Raw genomic sequence first — 26,158 nt, 5'->3', positions numbered from 1 at the left:
CAAGCATAAATCTTGATCATAACAAATAGAAATAAATCTCGATCATAACCCAATATGAGTCCGTTTTGGTACAAAACCCCATACACAGAATTTTTATGTGTAAAGAACCGAAAACACCCATATAAAAGAGGATCTATGAATCCTCATCCATGTAATCTAGAGTGAACACATAAAATCACTCTTTAACCATGGATTTGCACTAAATATTGCATGGAAATCAAATCGGTATTCGATTTCTCACATGATTCAAAAGAAAAAACCCGTACCTTTAAACCGATGCTTTGGAGGGAAAACTCAGGGATGCCGATGGCGAAGAACGGCTCAAGTGGGGGTTGTCGGCCGAACACTTCAGAAAATGCGCAGTTTTCATTTCATTATAACACATATCTACTTTTGTGTATGTACAATAGTGTGTGTAGCAAAAGTATGAGCAGAAATTTCGTTCTTATTTCTTAATTTCAATACCAAGCAAATCATAGGCCCACATATTCTGAAATTTTACTGTCAGATGGATTTCCCATAGACTTTACTTATACCAAAATTTTAATAAAATCTCCAAATGGGTCGGGACATGATCACAGGCTAACAATCACAACCCGCACAAGAATAGCAGCAACAAGTTCCAATGATGTATGCTGGTGCACGCACACGCTACCTATGGTTGATCAGTCTCACAATGTAACGACCCTAATCCAGACCCTTTAAAAATGCGGAATATTTTTTTTTCTAGAAGTTGCGGAAACCTTCCTAGAGATCTGGGGTCCTCACAGTTCCACTTTCCATTGGATAGCCCAACCACCACAAACGAAGTTGCAATTATCATCCATATCAACCAATTAAAACTCTTTTATTAATGAGTAAGAAAATTTCAAAGACAAGGTTTTCTTCAACTGAAAGTAAAGTAACAATTGCATAAATTAAAATAACTAAAAGACAAAAGAAAGAGCCATTATGTCCTCTACTGAAGCTGACAAGCCCAAGTATAACTCATCCATCCCCAGATGCATGTCCAACTTCACGGTTCACCATTTCCTGTGAAAAACCAACAAAGTAGGGTGTCAGAACCGAAATTCTGAGCACAGCTACTTCTAAAGAAACCAGGTGAGAGAAAGAACATGGATAAGATTTCATGCATAGATTTGAGTGAGTGCAGATATAAAATTTTCAACATTCAATTTATCCATAACTACCAATAATTGCATATACCCATTAGTCAAGAACAATAAAACAGTACATATATCAAGAACTAAATAATTAAACCTTGCAGCATGATTTCAAAAAGTAAATCATATGCTACTACCAACTCATGTCATGATATCAAGTATGATTCAAACATGCATGATCTAATGCATAACAGAAAAATGCATGATTATGTGCAATGCATGATTTCTTCTGTTATCTTTCATTTAAGTTCCATCTTTTCATATGCATGCCCTATTAAATGCACGCAACTTTAAGTTCCTCTTTTTAATTACCGTGGCCCGCGGATACACCAAACGGGTACGAACCCCGAGGTCAAGTAGGTTCCCAAGGTAGCTTAACACACAATTTGTATTTTATTACTGGGTTCCAACTTAGCCCTCGACCGATATCAGGAAACAACACCATCCATCGGAACATTAGACCTCCACATCTAATGTCGGGGACACAAGGGACACCCCATGCCCACAAGTGCCACTTCCTTGTTACCATAAACTCACAGATGTGACTAACACACCACTTCCGGGTAAAGTGGCAGACTCTCCCTAAAACCGTGGCCAAGAGAAGAACCTCAATATCGGGTTCTGGGGACAAATTCACGCACACGGAGTTTTTGTATCCTCACAGTCTCCCCAAGACCGGATATCCAAGATTCTCATACTCCAGATGAGATATCCCAGAATGTATATTACACTGTTCTTATTCTTTATATTTTATTAAAGATTATTCTTTAAGTTTGCAACACCATATGCAAAAGTAAAGTGAAAACCCCGCATCCTCCCTTGCAGGGACCCATTCGGGACTCTAGCCCGTATAAACCACTAGAACAGTGTAGTAATGTGCCAAACCATCTTATGTGGTTTAAGTGATGCATTTAAAACATATGTGAAAGAAAACCAAACTCACGGCTCTCCAGGCCAGTGATGGTCCATTTAGGCCATCGATGCATCACATAATACAACCAAAGTAGTGTTTATTCATACACTAAGCCAAAATGTCAAACACATGTGTATTCATGCAAATATAAACCCACATGTACATGAAATTACTCAATCATATGTATTTTCACTATGTGCGGTACCTACATCATATACATATATGCACATTTCTTTTGAGTGTGCGTGTACATGTGAAACTTTACATATTCATCAAATTGCACATTCCCAGACCAAAACTAAATTCAACATCAACTTTCAGAACATAGACTGATGAAACTCATTCATGTCCATAGAACACAACACGCCTAAACATAACTCAGCCCCCTGTGGATTTAACACACACAGTATGTCTAAACCAAACTTTAACATAATTCAGCCCCTGTGGTTTTAACACACACAGTATGTCTAAACCAAACTTTAACATAAATCAGCCCCTGTGGATTTAACACACACAACATGTCTAAACTAAAATTTAACATAGGTAATGCCACTGAGTATAAAACAATTGATCAAGACTACTGTAGTCAAATGAACACTGAAAAAGAAATTTTATACATAAAATGACTTACAGTTTAAAAACAACACTTTGGATTTGACATCAAAGGCATTGATTGCACATGGTTCAGCTAAGAGCAAATCTGAGTGTAACCCATATTGTTTTAAGAGCATCTCATATATGTAATTTTTTTTTTCAAGAATTACAAACAACACACTCGTCCAAATACAAGTAGCTAATATCAGGTTCAGATTAATATTTAGCACCCATTTATATGGCTGATCAATATCACAAGAGAGTATGCATATACGGACTTGATTAGAAATCAAGTTTGATAAGTGTAACTAACACATAAGTGTTCAGACCTAAGTCTACCAATAACACACATTGTAAATGCCCAAGCATGCACCCGTGCACAACATATGCATACCTCACATGTGCACGCAGGCACTAGACACCCATCCACTTTGTGTATGAGGATAAGCCCCTAATCTCACATAACACATCATTTTCTTTGATTAAAAGAGCACATTTTATTGACATCTAATTTAATTTAACCACATTATATCACATAAAATGCTAAAACATTGAGAATCAATCATTAAAGGAGTTAGCATCATCAAATTAACAAGAAATTGAAAACCCTACAACTGGGGCCATCCGATACCTCATAGCGTACATATATTTTCAAGGAATCGAAATACAATCCCCCCCACTCAAATCGAAATAAACTGTCAATCTCAATTTCGACTAAATTGGGGTTTTAGTCAATCATCCCCAAATCTAAAACCCTTAACCAAAAAATATTAAACCCCCAACAAATCAACTAGGGTTCCGAAATAGGGTTGACAGAAACCCCAAATCCTCAGAATTTCTCCGGCATTACGAAACCCTCCCCTCAGATCACTACCCGGAATCGAACTCAGGTTTGATCCCTCACCCAAAATCGTTAGAAGTACCATACCTTTTTTTTTTCCGATGATTTCCCGGCGATCGAAGGTTGGAGACGCGAAGGCCAAGCTGCTGGTGTCGCTCCACGTTGGTGCCGTGATCGAGGGTGCGTGTCGTGGCCTGTGGTGGTTGCTGGTGGCCGAAGTTCGCCGGCGACCACCTCTTTTCCGGAGCGCACGAAAACGAGAGGGAGAGACGAGAGAGAGAGAGATGGGGACTGAGTAAAGAGGGCGAGACCCCCTCTCCACTCCCCCCTTTATCAGCCCCAAGCCCCCTCCTTCTTAGCCGAGATGGGGGGGGGGGGGGTCGGTTACGCCCTGCGTAACCCCCCCTTCCCCCCCTTTCCTTTCCTGTTTAAACATATCGGGCAACCCTTATCGGGTTGCCCTTTTCATTTAAAAAGGCTGTTATATGGGGTGGGGCTCGGGTCCGAACCCGTAACCCGGCCCCAATCTATATGGATCCACAAGTTGGATCCGAATGGATCCAACTATGGATCCTCGGATAGGTTTTAAAAAATAAAATTTTTTTATAAAATTTTAATTTCACACTATACATAAAATTTTAACCCCCATCAATATGGATCCGTAAGTTGGATCCAAGTGGATCCAACTGTGGATCCTCGAATTCGCTTAATATATATATATGTATATTTCTATTTTATTACTAATATTAATATTATTTTAATATAACTCCATTATTTAAGCATAAATACCCCTCTATGGGTCTTGGATCCTAAACTGGATCCCAGGCCCAAATCACCCATATATCCTAATATATTTAAAATAAATGCTTAAAAATTATGGTTATTACACACAAAGATGGTGCATAACTGAGAAACTAAAAAAATAAACAAAGAGTCTGAACAAGAACTTTAACTTACAATCTTGATATTACCCAAACCACTAAATAACCCTAGAATCGGGTGACAAAAAGAGAAAGAATCATCACAAAAGAAAACAATCTCCTTAATCGTATGTCGTTGGACCCAACTGCATATCTGAGGAGTCCTATAACCTAAAAATAGGTAAATCGCGGGATGTCAGGCCGATATCCCAATTTCCTTTCATGCCAAAACCAAAGTTTCTGTGTATATATGTGCAGAACCTTATTCACGCAGGTTAAACCCATATAAATGGGCTGAGCGATGCTACCAGCATACTTGAGACCTATGCATTGCAAAAACCCTCGTAACCCGAAACCAAAACCCCTCCTTTTTTTTTTGATTCTTGGCTGTCAGAATCTGAAATCTTTTGAAATCTGAGCCCCATAGCCTGTAAACATTCTGAATCAACCCTCCTTCTGAAATTCTGAAATCCCTCAAATCAGAGATTTGGGGTTTTCGGTAGCATAAGCCCCAAAATCTCCCCTTACTATTCAAATTAGGGCTTCTTCGCAACCCACATCGACTGCTTGAACACACTCAATACCCAAACAAGTAAACATAGCAGTAAGACCTACCTTTCTGAGCTTTTCCGACATCCTGGAGGATGTTGCTATCGAGAGAGGGTGGTTCGCTGGCTCCGGTTGCTCCTACCGCCGTGAGGATGTTGCTACCGATGGTCGGTCGACCCTGTTGTTTCCATTGCCGCGACACCGGTCGAGAGGGAGAGTGAGAAGGCGAGAGAGAGAGAGTGCCAGAGAGCACAAGAAGGAAAAAGAGAGCGTGCGGGAGGAAAAGGGGTGTGGGAGGAGAAGGGGTTCGGGAGAGCCCCCTATATAGGAGGGTGCCCGAAAAGGGAGGAGGTTTCCTCCCCCTTCGGGTGGCTGCGCATACCTCCCCTCCCTTTTTACGATTTTGCAAGTGTTAGGGTTCTGAACCCTAACACGCCCCTTTTATCAGACAGCCCCTTATTGGGCTTCTTTCCTTTTTTTTCATAACACTTATCAGTAACAGGGCGTGGCCCGGGTCCGGGTCCCAGCTGTAGCGTGGATGCATGGTTTGCCTGCGGTTTGGATCCGTAGGTCTCGCAGTGTGGATCCACCTGCGGGTCTGCATATTAACAGGTTATATATATATATATATGTATATATTATGTTTAATATTATTTGTATTATCCTTAATTATTTTTCTTTCAAATATATATATATATATAAGTTATTATACGTATATATATGGATCCTGGATCCGAAATGCGGATCCCATGCCCACCTTTAGAAAAATACCTATTATTTTTAAATAAATTTAAACAATTAATGTCAAAAAATGAGGTTATTACAGATAATGTACAAGTTTTTTCATTTTTTTTACTTGACTAAAGGTGCCTTTGATTTTTGATTGATAACTCATTCTGTTTTTCTTTATTACCAGAACTTAAATAGAGATACATGCTCTTAGCTTTTTTCACTCTTTGTTTACATGTTTCTGGCTTGTCAATCTATAGGTTTGTGTTCTTTGTGGGTATCAAGGTGGTGCCATGACACGTGCTCTAAGAAGCCAGAAGATTGTCAAAGGCTTGCTGCAGGCTTGGAAAGTTGGGAAAAGATCGAAGTCTGTGACTCCAATTTCACTTTCTGAGTTTAAGGATGGTGAAGTGGTCATAAAGAGTTGCACTTCAATGGCTGAGAGTCTTGGAAACAAGGAATCTTCTGTTAACGAGATTATGAAAACAATGGATGTTGCGAAAAGGAAGAGCAGTTTTCATGGGAAGAAGAGTAACTTTGGGATTTCTAACCTCGACAATGATCTTGTGAAAAATGCCATAATTGATTCTTTTCTCGATCCAACTGCTAAACAGTGGGTGCATATGGTCTGTGGGCTGTGGATGCCTGGGACAAGGTGTCCTAATGTTGATACTATGAGTGCTTTTGATGTGTCTGGTGTTGCATGTCCAAAAAAGAACAAGGTGTGCTCTCATTCGCCTTACAAGTCAGATTAACTGTTGGACTCTAACTTTCCAATTGTAAATCACTTGTTTCGAGTCTTCTCATGATTTTTCTGGTTTTTCTAGTCTTTTTATATCAGATGAATAGTGCTCAAAACTAAACAGTGTTTACAGTGATTGGTCAAAATATATGCCTAACGCATTGGGATTCCCTATTTCAGGTTTGCTCAATCTGCAAGCGACCTGGAGGCTCATGCATTAAATGCAGAGTGGCTGATTGCTCTGTTGTTTTTCACCCTTGGTGTGCACACCAAAAGGTTATATTTCTATACGCAAATCAAGTTTTAGATAAGGTGGCTGAGGATATCGTAGATGTATTGGGTGGACTCTTGTGCTTACTTGGACTGTTTGTTTTTGGTAGTACATGAATAAACCTATGGCCCTGTTCTGAAGCTTGTGAAATAAGAATGCTTATATCCAGAATTTCATCTGATCATTGTTTTCCTTGTGAAAAAAATCAATGCATTTGAATAACTTAAGAGGTATTTGCTTGCAAACATCCATATGGCAATTCAATTAAAAATAACTGGTCTGATGAAAATTGTGCTATTGGAATGGAGCTAGTTTTACACACATATGGGGACAAAATGCTTTTAAGGTGTGGCCTTTATAAAAGTTAACCTGACAAAAGCATTTCTTATATGTGATTGTGCATGCATGTGTATGCACAAATGTGTGCTTCTGTGTGCATCTGCATACATGTGGTGCGGTGTGTCTTGTGTGTAAAGTAGGTTAAAAGGGGGGGGGTGTCTGGTGTGTAAAGTAGGTTAAAAGGGGGATCACCATGCTGCTATCAGCATGGGAGAGTAAACTTTACCCATTTTCATTAGGCGTGGCTCACTTTCATTTGCCACTTATGCCATGTTCATCTGTATGTGCCCAAGAAAATAAAGCATTTCTATGAAATCAACAAAGGAAACTGTAATGAAATATGCGGAAATACAAAACTAGGGCAGCTAAGGGCTTATAAGATCATAAATACAAAGAGCACATGCACATACACAAGTCCAACTAAGATTCAATATAAGAGCACAAAGGCTCTACACAAGCACTATCATTCATGACATGAAAGAACTAAAGAGAGGAATACAAAGATATAAAAAAAAATCATCTTATTAAGCATAAATGCTTAATAGAAGCATTAGGAAATCAAATGGGATAAAAACCCCTATTTATACAATACAAGAGAGAGGGAGACCTCAATAGAGCTGTTGAACTGTTCCAAGTTCCAACAGTTATAAATATAACTGATGGACTGTTCCAACAACTTTATTGATTAGTAAACTCTACTTGACTATTCAAAAAAGAATCCAACAACTCTTGGTATTTGACTGAATAGTCCCTATAAAAACAGAAAAGGACAAAAAGAAAAGAATAAAGTAAAAATACTAATGTGCCCCTAATGGAGATAACCTATTACAAGGATTGAAATAACCAAAATACCCTTAATGGGTATTTACCTATTACATCATTATAAATAAAATATATATACATATATATGAATATATGTATAATCTGAACGATATATATATATATACACATATATATACATGTACAACTTAACACTCCCCCTCAAACTTCCGGTATAATATACCGAAAGTTTGAAAATACAAAAAGAATCAACGGGAATGATCAAAGTCTTCAAATATCTTCATTAAAAGTCTCCATCTTTATGTCGTATTAGAGAATTTTGTAAATACAAGTCTCCAAATGTCTACATTGGTGATCGTCCCCAAACGCCTTCATCGACTATTTTCATCTTCATGATATGATGCATCAAAGATATTTCTTTCTCAATCCATCATATTTTTAAGAACCCGCAAAGGGAACAACACAATGGTTCTAACTACACAAAAGAAAATATCCTAACCCAATAGTTATCAAGTTTTTTAAAATAAATATATTTTTGAACAAGAGAAACATTAGATAATTGTTAGGAAAGATAAGAATTATGAAATCAAATCATAAACACAAAATCAACATATTTTTTTCAAGAAAAACATAACTATTTATCATAAGAGATTTGATAACTAAAGGACATATAAATCATAAAGAAGAGGTAAACAATTATTCATAAATAATATCCCAAGCTTTTTTAGAAAAACATTTCAAATTAAATAACAAATCATTACAGACATGTATATAAAATATAACAATTCAAAAGTTCCCTCAAGAAAAGAGGAGATAATTAAATTCATGCATACAAGAGTGTGAACAAGATTTAATATGAAACACATATATTTCCATCATGCAATTAACAAATATTTAATGCAAATAATAATGAACTCACAAATCACAACCATTAGAATTCATTCACACAACCTAGAATGGGCTTAAGCACAAAGGATCAAACATCAATCTTAATATATATATATATATATATATATATATATATATAAAATAAAATACGCATAAGATCACTAAAATTTTATCAATAAACATTTTTCCATACAAGTAGAAAAAGTTTAGAAATTTCTTTCAGAGATTTTAAAAATCTCACACAACAAAAGGAATGATATTTGCAAATTTCAACAATAGTTTGACCCTCACAAGCATTCTCCTCACTAGACCTCCAAGCCTCAAAAATCAAGTGTATCAACTATTAGAACAAGAGCATAATCACAATGCCACTAATGCTAAAAAACATACATCTCTTGTCTATATAAACCGACACTTAAACAAGTGTATCAACTACTGGAATAAGCTAATGCTAAAAAACACACAAAAAATGTGAATAACCAACATTTCTTGTCTACATAAAATGACACTTAAACAAGTATATCAGCTAATAGAACAAAAGAATAATCACAATGCCACATATGGGCAATACAAACACACAAAAAGTGTGAATAATTTTTGTTTTTTTAAAACAATTGCTCAAAACCTCCCAATGACCAGGGCACATTACAAATTTAATATTCACAACCCATCCACCATTTCAAATATAAAATAAATTTAAACCATAAACTGAAATTTCATTTACTTAATCAAATAATGTCAATAAGATTCCAAACTGTTTCAAAATCAAATCTAGCTATCTAGTGCACGTCAGAACCCGGACCACAATCCTCGTGTCTTCCAGCCAGCCAGTCCCTTCATCATGGCGCTTCAGTACCTGAAAACATTTTTAGAAATTGGGTAAGAACCGAAGTTCTCGTATGAGACTCTAAATTCCCAACAGTAAGAAAATAACATAAAGTAAGCCAATCACACGTTTAAGAGGATTCACAAGTAAGATATCATCAGAACAAACTTACCATCTAAGCAGTTCGAATAAGCGAATAGAAATTTCATGCCAAATTAAACATTTAAAGATGCATGAATTGGTGCAACATGCATAAATATCTTTTAAGTTCATTAATCGATATTTTCTTTTGCATGCATGTCCCTACTTGATGCACATTAATTTTTTATGTCCACTTTCTTAACAACCGACAAAAATTTTTGAGGTTCAAGGCAGTTCTCAGTAGTAGCTTATCACATAATTTGTATTTTAAATTACTGGGTTCCACACTTATTCTCCGACCGATATCAGGAATCCACTCCATCCATCGGAACATTAAAAATCTATACCTAATACCGGGACATCAAGGAAATCTACATCCATTGATGCCACTTTTTTGGCATACCAATACCTACAGCTGAGTCAACAACACCACCCCTAGGCAAAGTGACTGAAAGTTCTTTACAACTGTGGTTGGGAATGCGAATCACATATCGGGTTCTTAAGGACAACAAATGCACACGATGTTCAATATCCTCACGGTCCCCTATGACCACCATCCAAAGTTTCCATCCTTTCAGTGAAATACCAAGGAAGACACTTATTACACCGTATGGATGCCAACCCTGTATATATATGGATCTCGGTCAATGGATCCTGGATCAGGTTCAGATCCATTTGATGTTAGCTCACATATATTAACATGTATATGTCGTTTTATATTATTTTCAATTTCAGAGTTCAAAAAAATATAATTATTTAATTAAAATTATACTTTTAGAATTTAAAAATGAAGGAAAAATTACGAGATATTACATCTTGTCTATATAAAATGACACTTAAATAAGAGCCATAACAGATGGAAACACAAGAGGTAAGAGAGCTTGTAATGAAAACAAATTAATGCCATCAAGTAGAATAAGAATAATGATTTTAACAATCTTTGGAAATTCTATGGTTCTAAAAACATAACTATCATCACAAGAAAATCAAGATATCAAGCATCCAATAGAGTAACAATGGCTATACAAACAAATGAGTGGTAAAATGCACTCATAGAAACCGAGATAAATCACCTAATACTGACAAGATGACATGAGGTGCATACACAACTCACCCCAACGACTAACTCAAATTTTCAACAACAATGACTTAAGAGCCCAATCAACCATCATTCAGACCCAAGGCAAATGACATGTTACTCAACCCCTGAGAATCTAGACTGATAAGATGATATGAGGTGCACATATAACTTACCTCAACGACTAACCTTGACTCTACAATATCGAGGTGTACAAGAAACAAATGAGTAATACAATATACTCATAGAACCAAAGGTCAATCAACTGTTAGTCAGAAGCCAAATAATTTGGCAATCTATATCGTCAAGAAGACACAGGTGCACACATAACTCACCTCAACAACTAACTCTGGTTTCACAACATAGAAGTGCATACAACTCACCTCGATAAGGTCAAACAAATAATAATGGATGTATCAAAAAAAGAGTGGACTTACAAAGCCAAATAATAAAAACCTTGAAAGACACATTCCAAGGGACAAGAATTGATAAGGCGATAATTTTCAAGTCAAAGAAATCCTAAGTAATGCAATTATAAAGCCTTCAATCACGAACCGAAACATTAACCAATATTAAGTGGATAAAAACAAAACATGTTCTCTAAAGAACATTCTCACAAAACTCACAAAGGGGTACACAAGAAGGCTCACAATATAAAAAGTAATATTTTATTGAATATCATAATTATGTAATAGAAACATAACACTCAAAACTCATGTAAGGTATCATGATGCAAATAAATTTTAGTAAAAACATGCAATCATACGACAAGATAAAATATTAAAATGTCCACCAATGAGTTTTCAATTACGAACAAGCATGTCCATCAATAATGGACAATTAGTACAATGAACCATGAGTGAAACACTTATAACACCCACAAAGGGTAAACACAAAAAAGGATTTTATAATTCTCAAATTAACATTTTATTAAAACTAAGTATGCAAAAAATTATAATATTTAAATCCCATGCAAAACATGTAAGATAATGTTCATTAAAGAGCCATGAGACTAAAAAATAACACAACAATGACCACGAAAGGGCCAACAAGAGAAACACTCAATAACATAACTATTTTTAATAATTTTTAAAAAAGATCATATTTAAAAGGCATTCATAAAAGTGAATGATTCCCATAAGAAATCATGCCCAATACCTTATGCATGAATAGGTAATCCCATTCAGCATGTAAGACATTCACAAGGATCATATATCAATATAAAAGTTATTTATTGAAAATTCAAAAATAGCCAGGTATCCATGATGATTAAGATTCTAACCACATATAATTTTTAATACTTCATAATCTATTTTAGGTTTCACATAAGAATATATCAAGAGTAAAGAAAGAAAAAAAAATTCAAACTCAAGTTAAGCAAAATCTTTTAAGATCATACTTGTGAATGACGCACACCACCATTTCAAATTATTTTAGAATATTTGACAATTTTTCAAAGAGAAACAAAACAAAGTTCAATAATAAATACAAACATGATTTGACATTTATAACCATGAAGTGTTCAAATAAAGCATCTAAATGCCAACAATATATGCTCAAGAATACTAAATCATATGCGTGCATATTAAATAAAGCGAGTTTGAAAAACTAAGATTCAAATAAGATCTCATAAAAGCATGCATATATATAATTTCAGAAGATCAAACAAATATTATAAACCTTATAAAATATTTATTAAAAATAAATCCAATAATAAATTTAAAAAACATTTAAAGATTTTTTTTTAACAAAAATAACAAATAATTTTTCAAAGATAAGAAAAATGAGTGCTTTCTCATGCATAATTCATGAGATAGATAACCCAAGTAACACTAAAGATATAAGATATATACTGGGTCAAGATTTTCCTTGAATCCAAGCCACACAACGATCACAAAACCTTCACGAAGTACGAACTCGAACCAAAGAATCTCAAGACCTCAAAAAAGGCAAAATACAAAAAAAAAATTCTTGGCTCTGATACCATATAATGAAATATGTGAAAATACAGAAATATAGACAAGTCCAACTAAGGGACAATACAAGAGCACAAAGGCACTACACATGCACTATCATTCAAGACATAAAAGAACTAAAGAGAGGAACACAAAGATATAAAAAACATTCATCTTGTTGAGTATGAATGCCTAAGAGAAGCATTAGGAAATGAAAGGAGACAAAGGCCCCTATTTATATACATACAAGATTGAGGAGACCTCAATAGAGCTGTTGAATTGTTTCAAGTTCCAACAACTATAAATATAGTTGTTGGACTGTTCCAACAACTCTATTGACTAGTCAACTCTATGTTGTAAAAAAAAACCAATATCTCTATTTGGTATTTGACCAAATAGTCCCTATAAAAACAAAAAAAGACAAAAGAAAAGAAAAAAGTAAAAATACTAATATGCCCTTAATGAGGACAACCTATTAAAAGGATTGAAATGACCAAAACACCCTTAATGGGTATTTACCTATTATATATGTATATATATATATATATACAATATGAACCAAAATACCCTTAATGTATATACATACATGTACAACTTAACAAATACAACGTTTGTGGTGACCTTACAATTTGAAATCTTTACCTATGGTCATGATTGCAGTATAACAGTGGAAGACCCATTTTCTTCAGGGAAGTTCTTTTCATTTTTCATAATTGGCAAAATTCTCTCTCTATTTATATACGCACACACCTATGTAGCCAAAAGCCCCGACTAGGCAGCGACTGGTCGGTCTAGGCGTAAGTAAAACACCTAGGTTTTGCAATTCCTAGGTGGGCTACCTTAAAAGATACCAATTTTGCCGACTAGGTACCGACTCAGGCGCCTAGTCAACGACTAAGCTGCTTTTGCCTAGGCATGAGGGCATTTTAGTTATTTATTATTCTTATATATTATGTTATTTTTTGCATATATATATATATATATATATATATATATATATATATATATATATATATATATATATATATATATATATATATATATATATCGAACCCAACTTATCCTCGTGAAAAGTGGACATTTTTTTTAAACTATTGCAGAAACCAAACTTAAGAATCCGGGGTCTCATAGATTTAATAACTACCAAGCCACAAGAGATAGTCCATTGAATCAACGAAGGAATAATCAACTTTATTAACCAATATAATGAATGTCATAAAAATAAAAAATAAATAAATAGTCTGTAACACAGAGCCACTCTGTCAAGAACATCAAAACATGTCACGCAAACTCGCAGGCCCCATGTAGCAGTCACCCCATCACTAAGTTCTCGGTCCTGAAAAATATTTTTGAAATACAGGGTAAGAACCAGAGTTCTTTGTACGAATTCCTTTAAAAATTCAAACAAAAAGGAAAGAGCATAAACCAAATTTATGTATAAATTCAGAGAAATATAATAACAATTTCATAATCAATTTACCCATCAAACATTTAAAACAAGTATCATGCAATAACAATTTTCATACGAGAGAGAATAAGTATGAATGCATGAACTAATGTAGAATAGTAAAGATGCATCATTCAATGCACATGCGTGAATAACTTATTAAGTTATTATCAGAGTTTTCTTTTGCATGCATGTCTATATTAAATGACATAATTTTAGTTTCACTTTTCATTAAACCCGCGGATACTTAAAACGGGTACAACAATTCCCGACGTCTAAGTTAGGTTTCCAATTATACCTTAACACACAATTTGTATTTTATTACTAGGTTTCACACTTGATCCTTGCCCGATATCAGGAATTAACAATATCCATCGGAACATTAGAAATCAATATATAATGTCGGGACATTAGGAAAATCAACATCCACTTATGCCACTTTCTTGGTATACCAATAACAACAGTTGTGTCAACAACAACAACATCCCAAGCAAAGTGACTGAAATCTTCCTAAAACCATGACCGGGAGGTGAACCACCACATCGAGTTTAATGACAATCACGCACGGAGTTTTAGTATCCTCGTGGTTTTCTCAAAACTGCCATATAAGATTCTCACATTATGAAAGGGACATCCCAGAAGAAAATTAATTACACTGATTGTCTCTTTTAACTTTTTAACAAATTCAAGTTCTTTACATGAGAACCATTTTTTAAATCAAAACCCAACTCGGGTCCTAGCCCGCCACATTTTAACAGTTCAATAATTTTGAAAAGCCAATAATTCCATAATAGATTTTTCCAATGCTAACAATTTTGGAGTAACACATGCTCCGAGCCCACATGGCCTGCAGTGGTTCACATCTGACCACAAAAGCATTTCAAATGATATATGCATCTTATGTAAAATTTCAGTGAACATGCAACACACATTGTTTCCAACCATGTTCACAATGCACATTCAAACACACAAAAATAAATGCATATAAAGCCAACTCATATGCATGCGAATAGATGCTTATCAATTCTATACATAAACATCCAAACATGCACATGATCATATTTATGTAAACATTAAAATAAATTCAAAATTTTCAAGCGTTTGATGTGCACATTTGCAACATAGTAATTGAATGAATAAACATCATTCAAATCCAAAACATATATAGCACCCTTCAATCCATATGAATGCAGGTCTGAACATAACAACACTGTTCAGAAATAACATACTGTCAATCTGATCGGGATGCACAAACACACCCTGTAACAAATCTAATCAGATTGCACATAACTCATTATTCGACAATCTGATCAGATTACACGTGCAATCAATGTCAAATCCAATCGGATTGCATATGCACAAACAATGCACAAATCTGGTTAGATTGTACACCCGCAAAGAGTGGCAAATCTGATTTTTAATATACTGCAAAACCGTGTTCAACAATAGCATGTCGTGGCTGCGCTAATGTGAGCAACAATCATGCTGTCAACAACATGTTGCTGCTGCAAATTCGTGCATAGCAGCATGCCGTTGACATCATACTATTGTTGCACAAATGCGCAGCAAAGTGCTGCCCTAAACAACACAAGAAACCCTTCTTTATGCAGCCTATGACAGTCCACACATACAACAAAAATAATCAGATCCTCTGATAGGCTATTAAACATGTATATACACAAGTCCGATGACAGTTAACATAAGTGCATAAGTTCTGGTCTGAAAACTGTTACCAAGATTACATGAATTCAGATCTTAAAATAGCCACAAAAAACATTGTGAAATTCTGTTTAGATCGCAGCCTACATAACAACTTGAAATCAAGTCTAATCAGCACCCAAACACGGAGTGAATTCTGGTCTGATCAACACCCAGAAATCACATGTATTTGGGTCTGATCAGCATCCCCAAAACAAAATATTTTTGGGTCTGATCAGCACCCAACAACAGGTATTCAGGGCTGACCAGCACCTCAAAAACAAAGTAGTTTTAGGTTTGATCAACACTCAGAACAGCAGGTATTCGGGTCCGACTAGCAACCAAAAACATGTAATTTCAGGTCTGATAAGCACCCAACACAGCCTGTATTCAGGTCTGACCAGGACCCAAAAACATCATATACTTTCAAGAAAACATATTCTATTTATAACATTTGATAGGATCTTATAAAAAAATCAGATTCAATGACATCAAGTAAAATTGATCTACAACATACAATTAGTAGAAACATATGTTGATCACAACCAACAAAAATCAGCCTATAAAACAGGTTGATAACTTCTAAAAAAAAACAGATTTACAACATATCTGATTAACATACTATCACAATTCAGATTTGGTAGCATTAAGAAAACGAAAGTTATCAATAGCATGCTGTCCATAGATCTGATCGGGATACCCATAAGATAAAACTGGCAACCCGGTTTGGGTCAAGTTTGATTCCAAACAAGAAACTATCTATGTATATTATTCTTTGAGCATGAACGATAAAAGAACCAGCCCATGCCAAAATTGGCAGGACATTATATATATATATATATATATATATATATATATATATATATATATATATATATATATATATATATATAAAGATTCGATGCAGAAATCAACATGTACATAAATCCAAGAGTAACTTGAAGTTGAACACATGCTTAAACATGAAAATCATTGACATGGTTACATCAACCAAAAATATACGAAATTGAGAATCAAGACATAGATTTAGACATATTTTTGAAATCAGATTTTATTTTTTTCCATCTAAAATTTCACATGAATTAGATTTAAAACCCTTTCTTTCCATACGAATCTAGAGAGGAACCCGTAGCTTAGACTGGATGTGGAAAAAAAACTGAAAAACAATGGACGATCGGTGAGAAAGCTGAATTCTTTCTCTTCTTCTTCTTCCTTTTCTCTTTTCCCTTCCCTCTCTCTCTCTCTAGAAAATGAAATCTAGAGAGAGAGAGACGAGCTAGACCCTTATAATATTTTTTTTTGTTCTTCTAGAGAGAGCGTGGTCCCCTCTAGAGTCCTTTATCCTTTGGAGGATGTAGAACTCTCTCTCTGTAACTTCTCTTATTTATCCTCATATTATCTTATATATATTTAATTAATTAGAGATTTATCTAGAACACTTATCTAGGTAGAGTTCTACTCTATGTAGAACACCTTATCTAATAAATACAATTTTAAAATTTAATTAATTATTTTTTTATTAATTATTTAATATTTAATTATTAAATAATTATTTTTTAGAATATTTCAGAGGGTGTTGCCCCCCTCTGGAAGTCCTTTCATAGCAGAATTCTCTCTTAATTTTAGCTTTAAATTGATTTTAAAGCTTTAAATTGGTTATTCTTAGATTTCAGATCTAGATCCAAGATCCAAATTCATATTCAAAATCCATATGGATCTCAACCTGGATCAGATCCTAGTTAATATGGGTCTTGGATGGGGTCCAGATCCATATCAACTTGGATCAATCGGATCTGATCCGATCCAATCCAAAAAATGGTTAAAAAAGAGGTGGGTGATTTTTGAAAAATGGGATTTTCTGGCCAATCGTAACCTGATTTCAGAAAAATGAAATATCAAAGTTCTCATAATTACAAGACACATCTAACAGTATACTTACCTGAATTTTGCCTCCGAATTTCGCCTGAATTTAACCTGAATTTTGCTTGATTTTTGCTCGAATTTAAAGGTTAAAAATGAAAAGTTGTACAAATACTAATCGTCTCATTTTTTGTCTTGTTAGTAGGCCCTGGTTCCCGCCCAGACCCAACTGACTTCACCTATAATTGAGGATATTTTCTATGATTTTTGTTCACTTTAGAAAACACTTGTGTGTTTGTGTGAAATGATGAAAACATGCTTAGTTATATGTGTGTGTGTGAAATGATGAAAACATGCTTAGTTATATATGTGTGTGTATGTGTGTGTGTGTGATACTGAATATGTTATGAATAATTGAATATATGTGTGTGTGTACAATTATATATATGTATATTCTGGTTATGTATATGAATATATTTTGTGAAAGCATGTGTAATTTTGTACTTGTGTAATGAAAACATCTTTTAGTAAAAGAATTATACAGATTTTTATGTATATTTTGTATACCTTTTTATATTTAAATTGGTATTGACTAGTCTTGCCTAGTCCTCGACTAATCTTTTTAGGGGTCTACAGACTAGGCACCGCATAGTGCTTTTGACTAAATAGATACACACACACAAGGTAATTGGATCCTACAAACTGTTGTCCAAGCTGAGATCGTCATGGGTTTTTTTGTTCTTTTTGGAATTCTGATCGTATATGTGTTCTATGTGATTGCTTTTATAGGAACCAACTCTTGGTTATCCAATCATGACATGAACAGGTTTTTATAGGGCTTGATAATCAATGGCCTAAAATTTCATTAATATTTGAGCCTCAAAAATCATATTTATTCGGCAAAAAACATGATTAAGTGTTGATTCCTAGCAAATGGACCATGCCAAACACATTTGCAAGGTTGGATATGTGGAAAAATGCTGAAAAATACTTAGATTGTTCAAAGTTTGTACAGTTTATAGTTTGTATCAGAGTTACCGGAAGCGCCTAGGCAAAAGGGGAAGCGCGCTTCCCCGAAGCGCGCTTCGGAAGCGCGAAACGTCGCGCTTCCGAAGCGTGAGGGGAAGCGTCCCCCTTTTTTGGGAAGCGCGCTTCCCCCACGCTTCCCCCACGTTTCCCCCACGCTTCCTCCACGCTTCCCCCTCGCTTCCCCATTTTTTTCATTTTTTTCGCTTCCCCTCGCTTCCGGTTCGCTTCCTAGGTCGTTTCCGAGACGGTTCGGAATTTTCTTCTAAGTGGTCCCACGCTTCCCCGCTTCCTAAATTTTTGAAAGTGCCTCGCTTCCCGCTCCCGCTTCCCGTATCGCTTCCCGCTCCCGCTTCCTCGACTGGTAACTCTGGTTTGTATCATGATTACCAAAGACTTCTATCTATCTTGGGAAGCTCTCTTCTTGGGAAACCCGGAAGCTGAGCGCTTTTGAAACTCAGTTCTATAATCATGAGAAGCATGCTTCCAAGTACATTTTATTTCCAACATGAGAATTGAATTTTTACTATAAAAACATTACATTTAAATAATTAATGAATTTTGATCCTCTAATAACAACAGTATAGTTGACCCATTTTAATTAGATTGAAAAATAAATCTTAAACAACTATATGTTTTTTTAGTTTTTCAAATGTTATGCCATTCTAATATTGCAACTCACTTCCTAAATACTTATTAACTTTTCATTTTCCATTTCATGTGTACTTATGAACCCCTCGTCCCTCACTGCTATATATATATGTATGTGTGTGTGTGTGTGTGGACAGGCTCAAATTTTCAATTCTTGTACTTCCTTTTGGAATCTGACCTTACATATGTGATCTACATGGGTGTTTAGTAGGAATAGGTTTTTGGATCATCTGACCATGACACATGAGAAGGTTTTTATAAGGCTTCAAAAATCGATGACTCAGAATTTTCATAAGTTTGAAGACTCATAAAATCAAAATTTTTCATTGGAAAAACATGATCCAACAGTTGATTCCTAGCAAATGGATCATTCTAAACACTTCTGTGGGGTCAGATTTGCCGAATATGGCCTGAAACATAAAAAATCAGCTCTGTCCACATCATATGGACAGTTGGAGGTGTTAAATTGTACATATATATAGGTGTATACTATGGTTGTATATGCATATATAATACTCATTAGGGGTATTGTTGTCATTTCACTTTGTATAATAGGTTGTGCACATTAGGGACACTTTAGCATTTTTACTTTTTACTTTTTTTAATTTTTTTATTTCTAGCTAAGGATATAATGGTCCATAGCCATTAGAGCTGTTGGACTCTATATGGCTTCTCTTCTCTATATGAAGGGGAGTAATCCCCTTGTTGTATGCTTGTTTCAAGCTCTCTTTGGAATGCAAATACATATTGTTTATGCTCGTGTTGTCCATTAGTGACATTGTGCTTGTGTTTGTATCTTGACCTATAAGTGGTCCTCAGTGGTGTTCCTACATTTGTATTTTGCTAGTCTCTAAGAGGCATTTCTTTGTATTTCTTATATTTCATTACGGAGGAACCCATTTTCTTATATATATATATATATATATATATATATATATATATATATATATATAGAGAGAGAGAGAGAGAGAGAGAGAGAGAGAGAGAGAGAGAGAGAGCTTGTGTGCTTTTATACCCTCGAAGCACCTGTGACATGTGGGGGTGCGGGTGCAGCATCCGACAAGGTTGGGTGCAGGTCAACTAGTGTCAGATGTGGTGAACCCTGAACCTGGCAATTTTTGTCCAATTAAAATTGTCCAATTTAAAAAATGTTAAAAATCTAAAACCTAAAATAACTTATAACTGTAATGTATATATAATGTTTGCTACTCTTGTGAGTTCCAAATTCTCTAGTGAAATGCTTTTTTTTCTCATATCTGATCCTCTGGATGTGATCTGCATGTTTTTTTAGTAGGAACCAACCCTTGTATCATGTTTTTGCAATGTGTAGTGTTGAAAAATCAATGGCCTACAACATATTGGATTTTTAACCCTCAAAATGTATTTTTATGTTGGAGAAATACGATCCAAGGTCTGATACCTACTATTTTGACTATAATGAACACATTCATGGGTCAGATTTGGTCAAAGCAACCTCCTCCTATGAATTTAAACTGGTTGGCTTGGAACCCACGAAGTTAGCCAATGTTTTTTCCATGTGTGTAATGTAAAGCAGATTGTGTGTGTGTGTGTATGTTTTTGTGTGTATGTACATATGTGTGTGTGAAATGTAGAGCATATCTGTGTATTTTTTTCCAAGGCTCGATTCTCCAGCACTTTATACTTGTGTTTGGCATCAAAACTTGTATCAGTGTCCAACTAACATAGGTTGTCACCAGAAATGGGCATTTTTGTAATCTTATGCTTTATTGAATAACTAAAGTAGCCATGGCTGGTGACAAGTAAATATCATTCAATCGCTGTGCTATTTTTAAATTTGTTAGAAGTAAAAAATTGTGATGAATAAGTTAAGAGACCATCTCTGCATTTCTGTATGTGTTTTTGTGTCTGCACATGTGTGCACATACATGTTTGCATGTGTGTGTCAGCTACTCAGCTGTATTCCATTGAAATGGGGCACACACGCTTGATCTCAAAGCATGTGTTGCTACTCTGCCATTTTCTGTGTATTGAAAGTCTCTTGATATTGCAAAAGTCTTATGAAATACTTGAGAAATACACATCATTTTTTCCAGGATGGCCCTTTTACCAAAGGGGGCCCTGTTATAGGTCAGATGCCAATTATGTATTTCTTTTAAGCTGGAGTAGTTATCAATACCCTAACTGTATAGTCAAATGCCTTATTAGTCCATGTCATCAAGAAAAGTTGCATTTACATCAACTGCTATAATACTGCTGGATGGAGCCATCTACATTCCTCTTGAATCTTCCAGAATTAAGAATTTTCTCCACATGGAATTAATGCTTCTATGCTTTGCCTGGTCGACTGTTTGGTCAGAAATCACTCGGGAATAACACCAACCTGAATACTAAATGATGATGGCTGGCCTTGTTTAGCATTCTTGATGCCATTTTGCATTCAAGAATAAAACTGTTGCTTGTTATATAGGTGTTTTCTTTGATTATTTTTACTCCGGAGCTATTCTTTTAGTTAAAAGTCCAGTCTAAAATTTTGGGTTGCTCCTTTTAGTTGGTTATGGCTTGGTTTATATATATGTGACCACACTACATCTCCTAGCAATCCAATTAGCAATTTAGTATGATCTGGTGGTATTTCTGAATTTTGGGATAAATCCAGATGCTGTTACTTGGAGTATCAATCTGAGTTTGATCCATATCAGATATATCCTGATTCGGATTGAATCTGTGACCTATTTACATTCCTATATACAGGTTACATTTGAGGGATGGCTTTTGCCAATAGTGTGTTTAATGTTTTTCTGGTCATGTATATCTGATTATAATATCTCCAGGTGTTCTTCTGGTACTGTTTTTTTCTCTCTCTCTTTGTTTCTGATGGTGATGGTATGAATTATATTTGGTTCTATGATGTTTAAGAGGGTACTCTGTAACTTGAATGATTTGGTAGTTACATTCTTTGCCCCTTTTCATTTTAATCTAATCCTGATCACCTTCAATTATCAGCTTGGAATGGTTGGATTTGTATTTAGAGTTCGGCAGATAATGCAACTAAAAAGTTATTCGTACTATTTATTGGTTATATTAATCATCAATTTTCATATCTAGGGACTATTGCAAAGTGAGATTGAAGGTTATCATAATGAGAATATTGGTTTCTATGGGAAGTGCATCCTTCATTCTAGAGACAGCAGCTGTGAAACTGCACCCACCAATCCTGTGGAAATAGAGGCTCCTGTAAAAAGTGATAAGAATCCTTTAATAACTGATAAATTTACATGTGCTCGAACAGAGGTACGTTTTGTAGTTGTAGGTTTCTTGGTTAATGTGATTTACTGGATGGTCTCATTTGCTTAACAATCTGTCAAAAATCATGCATTAGGGCTACAAGGGACGGAAGAGTGAAGAAGTGTTACAACTTAATAATTTGCAAGGGCGCCCTCACGATGTAAGTGGATGCCTGGTTCCACAAGAACAGATTAATGCATGGCTTCACATTAATGGGCAGAAGTCCTGTGCAAGGTTACCTGTGAAATCCTTTCTGGCATCAGATATTGAACATGACAGTAGAGTAAGTCGTGAATAACCTCTCTTTTTAAAGTACTGATGAAACATAGAGGTTGGCAGGTCCTTTGCAGCAATAATTTCAGGAATAGTCCTGATAGCTTGGTAAAGTTGATGTTTAGTGCCTGTTTGTTAGGCGCAGAAAATGTACCTCTTCCAGTGTTTAAAAACTCACCGAGTCAACTCAGTGACTCAGTTGACTTGGCTTGACTCGGTCATACACCTGGTCAAAAAAGTGAATGACCAGGTTTTCTACAAGACTTGGCTGAGTCACAAGTTCACTCGGTTGGGTCAACTTATGACTCAGCCAAGACATTATATATATGTACATCATTTATGTATTTATTTATATATTCTATGAGTGTACAATGTGTATATTTTACACGATATTTATAATATATGTAGGTATACTTATATAACTGTATATCATATACATTTATATATGTTATATATCTATTGAGTTAATACATTTAACGTGACCTGGCTGAGTCACCGAGTTGACCCGCTGAGTGATGAGTCAAGCACTGCCGAGTTGATTTCGAGATTATGAGTCACTCGGTTTGAAAACATTGACATCTTCTGTGCAGCCCATACCTGACATTGTGCCCCATGCAAACGTAGGATGCCCTTCTCAGAAAGGGGCCCCTGCTTCCCATTAGATTCTACACTTGCCCCCATTTTCAATGAAAACAAAGTGGGGTTGGGGGCGGTGGGTGGGGAGGGTGTTTCGGCGAGGGAGGTGTTGGAACATTTTTCTGTTGCAAGCTTTCTAGGCAGAGAATGTTACTGCAACAAATCAGGCCCTTGTGCAGTTTAAATTGCTGGTATTTTCTGTGTGTGTGTGTGCGTCTCTCTCTCTCTCTCTCTCTCTCTATATATATATATATATATATATATATACATGATAATATTTGCTACCCTATGGGTAAGGAACCCCATAGTGAAAAAAATGTAATATTTTTATTTTGTTTTTTTCTGGTTTTTTGCATAGTTGACCCTTCAGTTGTGATCTACATATTAAGTTTAGTTGAAACTGACCTTTGGATCATGTTTTTCTAATATATATGTCAGATTTTACAAGGGTTGAAAAATCAATGGGCTACAATCATGGTCAGCTATGTCACATGGACTCGGCTCCAAGGTCGCCGCACCCACGTCGACACGCACCGACACGGGTGCGGCTCGGACTCGGTCAACCCGACCCTGGGTGTGGTCAACACACCCAGGGTCATTTTGGTCCATTTTTTGGATTTTTTTTTTAAATTTCTGGGCTACAGAATTTTTAAAAAAATTCTTGGGGGGGGGGGGGGGGAGGGCCCTATAACCCCCCGCCCGCTGACCGCGCAGCGGGACCCCCGCCGGGGGGACCCCCCCCCCCCCCTTCTGTAAGAAAAAAAACCCTGAATCAGGCTTCACAACTCGTCACCTGTCCCCTAATGGGCACAACTTTGACCGAGTCTTATATATATATATATATATATATAGTCGAGTCTCCGTGTCCAAAATTTTTGAAATTGCGCCGTACCCGCACCCATGTGACATAGATAGTCACCTATATCGTTCAGGTAATTTATCGGGGAGGGTTTTTCTTGGAGATATTTTCAGAATGTTAAAGTCTCGGAAAAATTAAAAATTGAAAATATATAGTAATAAAAAAGATAAGCAAATAATAGTTTTTCTATTATTTTTCTTGCAAAAAATATAAGGAAACAATTGGAAATGTTTTTAAAATATAAAAGAAACAAGAAAAGATACTTAAAATATGTAAACAAAGATGTTTTTGAATATCTCAGGAAAATATTGCGATAATATTGTGATATTTTCATTTCTTGCGATATTTTGAAAATCTCGGGAAAATATTATCTGACCTTGAAATACCGATAATATCACAATATTTTTTAATATTTTTCAAAAGTATTGGTGAAATCGATGACTATGGCTACAATGTACCAAATTTTTAAATCTCAAAATGCCCTATTTTATGTTGAAAAACTATAATCCAAGGGTCAATTCCTACTATTTTGACCACGTTGAACCAAGGTTGTAAGTATCGCAAGCTTATCATAAATTTTTAATAATTTTTTTTAAAAAATTCAAAAGAATCAAGAAAAATCAGAAAAAATTAACTAAAGTTCTAAAAGAATCATATCACATGAAACAATATGAATTACACAAAATACAACCATAAAATCACTTGTAAAGCATTTATGTCTCCATGAGCTGCTATAAATGGCATGCATATCTCATAAGAAAAATGTAAATTGTGAAATAATAAACAACACTAAGCTAACAAGTCATAATTTCCATAACAGTGCAGGTTTACATAAACAAAAATAAAATCCCCAAGTGTTTCTCAATACTTAAAATTTTTACATGACCAAATTCTTTTAAGTTCAAACAAAAATGAAGACTTCTTCTTGCAAGAAATCAAGCCTTAAATTACTCTCAAGTTCTTTAGGAGTGAACACAAACTCACCTTAAGGAGTCTTCTTATATATTTCAAAAAAAAAAATGAATTAAGTGCAACATAAAATGCACTAATTGTGTATCGTAAGATACACCCTCTATCCGGGTGTATCGTAAGATACACCCTCTATCCGGGTGTATCGTATGATACAACGAGTGTATTGTATGATATACCGGATATATGTACAATACACACCTGTATCTCGATACGGGTGTGCATCGTATCGATTAGGCCCAAAGTAATGATATGTATCATGCTGACAATATGGATCATACAGGTAGGCTTAACATGGTTCATTTAATACTAATTATGTTTCTAATCTAACTTGGATGTGAGAAGCGTTTTCTATAATTACATTTGGAAACAATAATGAACACATCCATGAGGTCGGATTTGCTCAAAACAACTGTCCCCATGTGAGTTCTAACTAGGTTCCTTGCCCATGAGGGTTGCTATTGAAGGCACAAAACTATTGAGTATAAATCACCTTATTTTATATTTTTTGGATTTTTTTTTTAAATCAGACCTTATGGATGTGATCTACAAGGTATGTTTAGTAGAAAACGAGTTTTTATAATGTGATTGTGACATCTAAGCAGGTTTTTCAAGGGATTCAAAAATCAATGGCCCATAATGCACTAAAATTTCATAACTCAAAAAATCATATTTTTAGATCAAAATAACATGATCCAAGGTTTGATCCTGAGAACACATCTATGTGGTCAGATTTAGCCGGT

The 26,158-nt window shown here is 35.3% G+C and overlaps 1 protein-coding gene across 4 annotated transcripts in view; it reads left to right on the top strand.

Moving 5' to 3' along the window:
• Positions 1–26,158, top strand: part of LOC149849247 (uncharacterized) — a 170,938-nt gene that overhangs the window by 132,825 nt on the left and 11,955 nt on the right. For all 4 annotated transcript variants that reach the window (XM_089999149.1, XM_089999131.1, XM_089999139.1 and 1 more), the window contains 4 exons: positions 5,970–6,431; positions 6,632–6,727; positions 22,499–22,684; positions 22,773–22,961. In XM_089999149.1, the coding sequence (XP_089855275.1) occupies positions 5,970–6,431; positions 6,632–6,727; positions 22,499–22,684; positions 22,773–22,961 (933 nt within the window). The remainder of the gene's footprint in view (positions 1–5,969; positions 6,432–6,631; positions 6,728–22,498; positions 22,685–22,772; positions 22,962–26,158) is intronic.

This window comes from Nuphar pumila, chromosome 1 (assembly GCF_984573655.1).
Source record: "Nuphar pumila chromosome 1, dmNupPumi1.hap1.1, whole genome shotgun sequence".
Lineage (NCBI taxonomy): Eukaryota > Viridiplantae > Streptophyta > Magnoliopsida > Nymphaeales > Nymphaeaceae > Nuphar > Nuphar pumila.
This window is presented reverse-complemented; position numbering and strand designations above follow the sequence as displayed.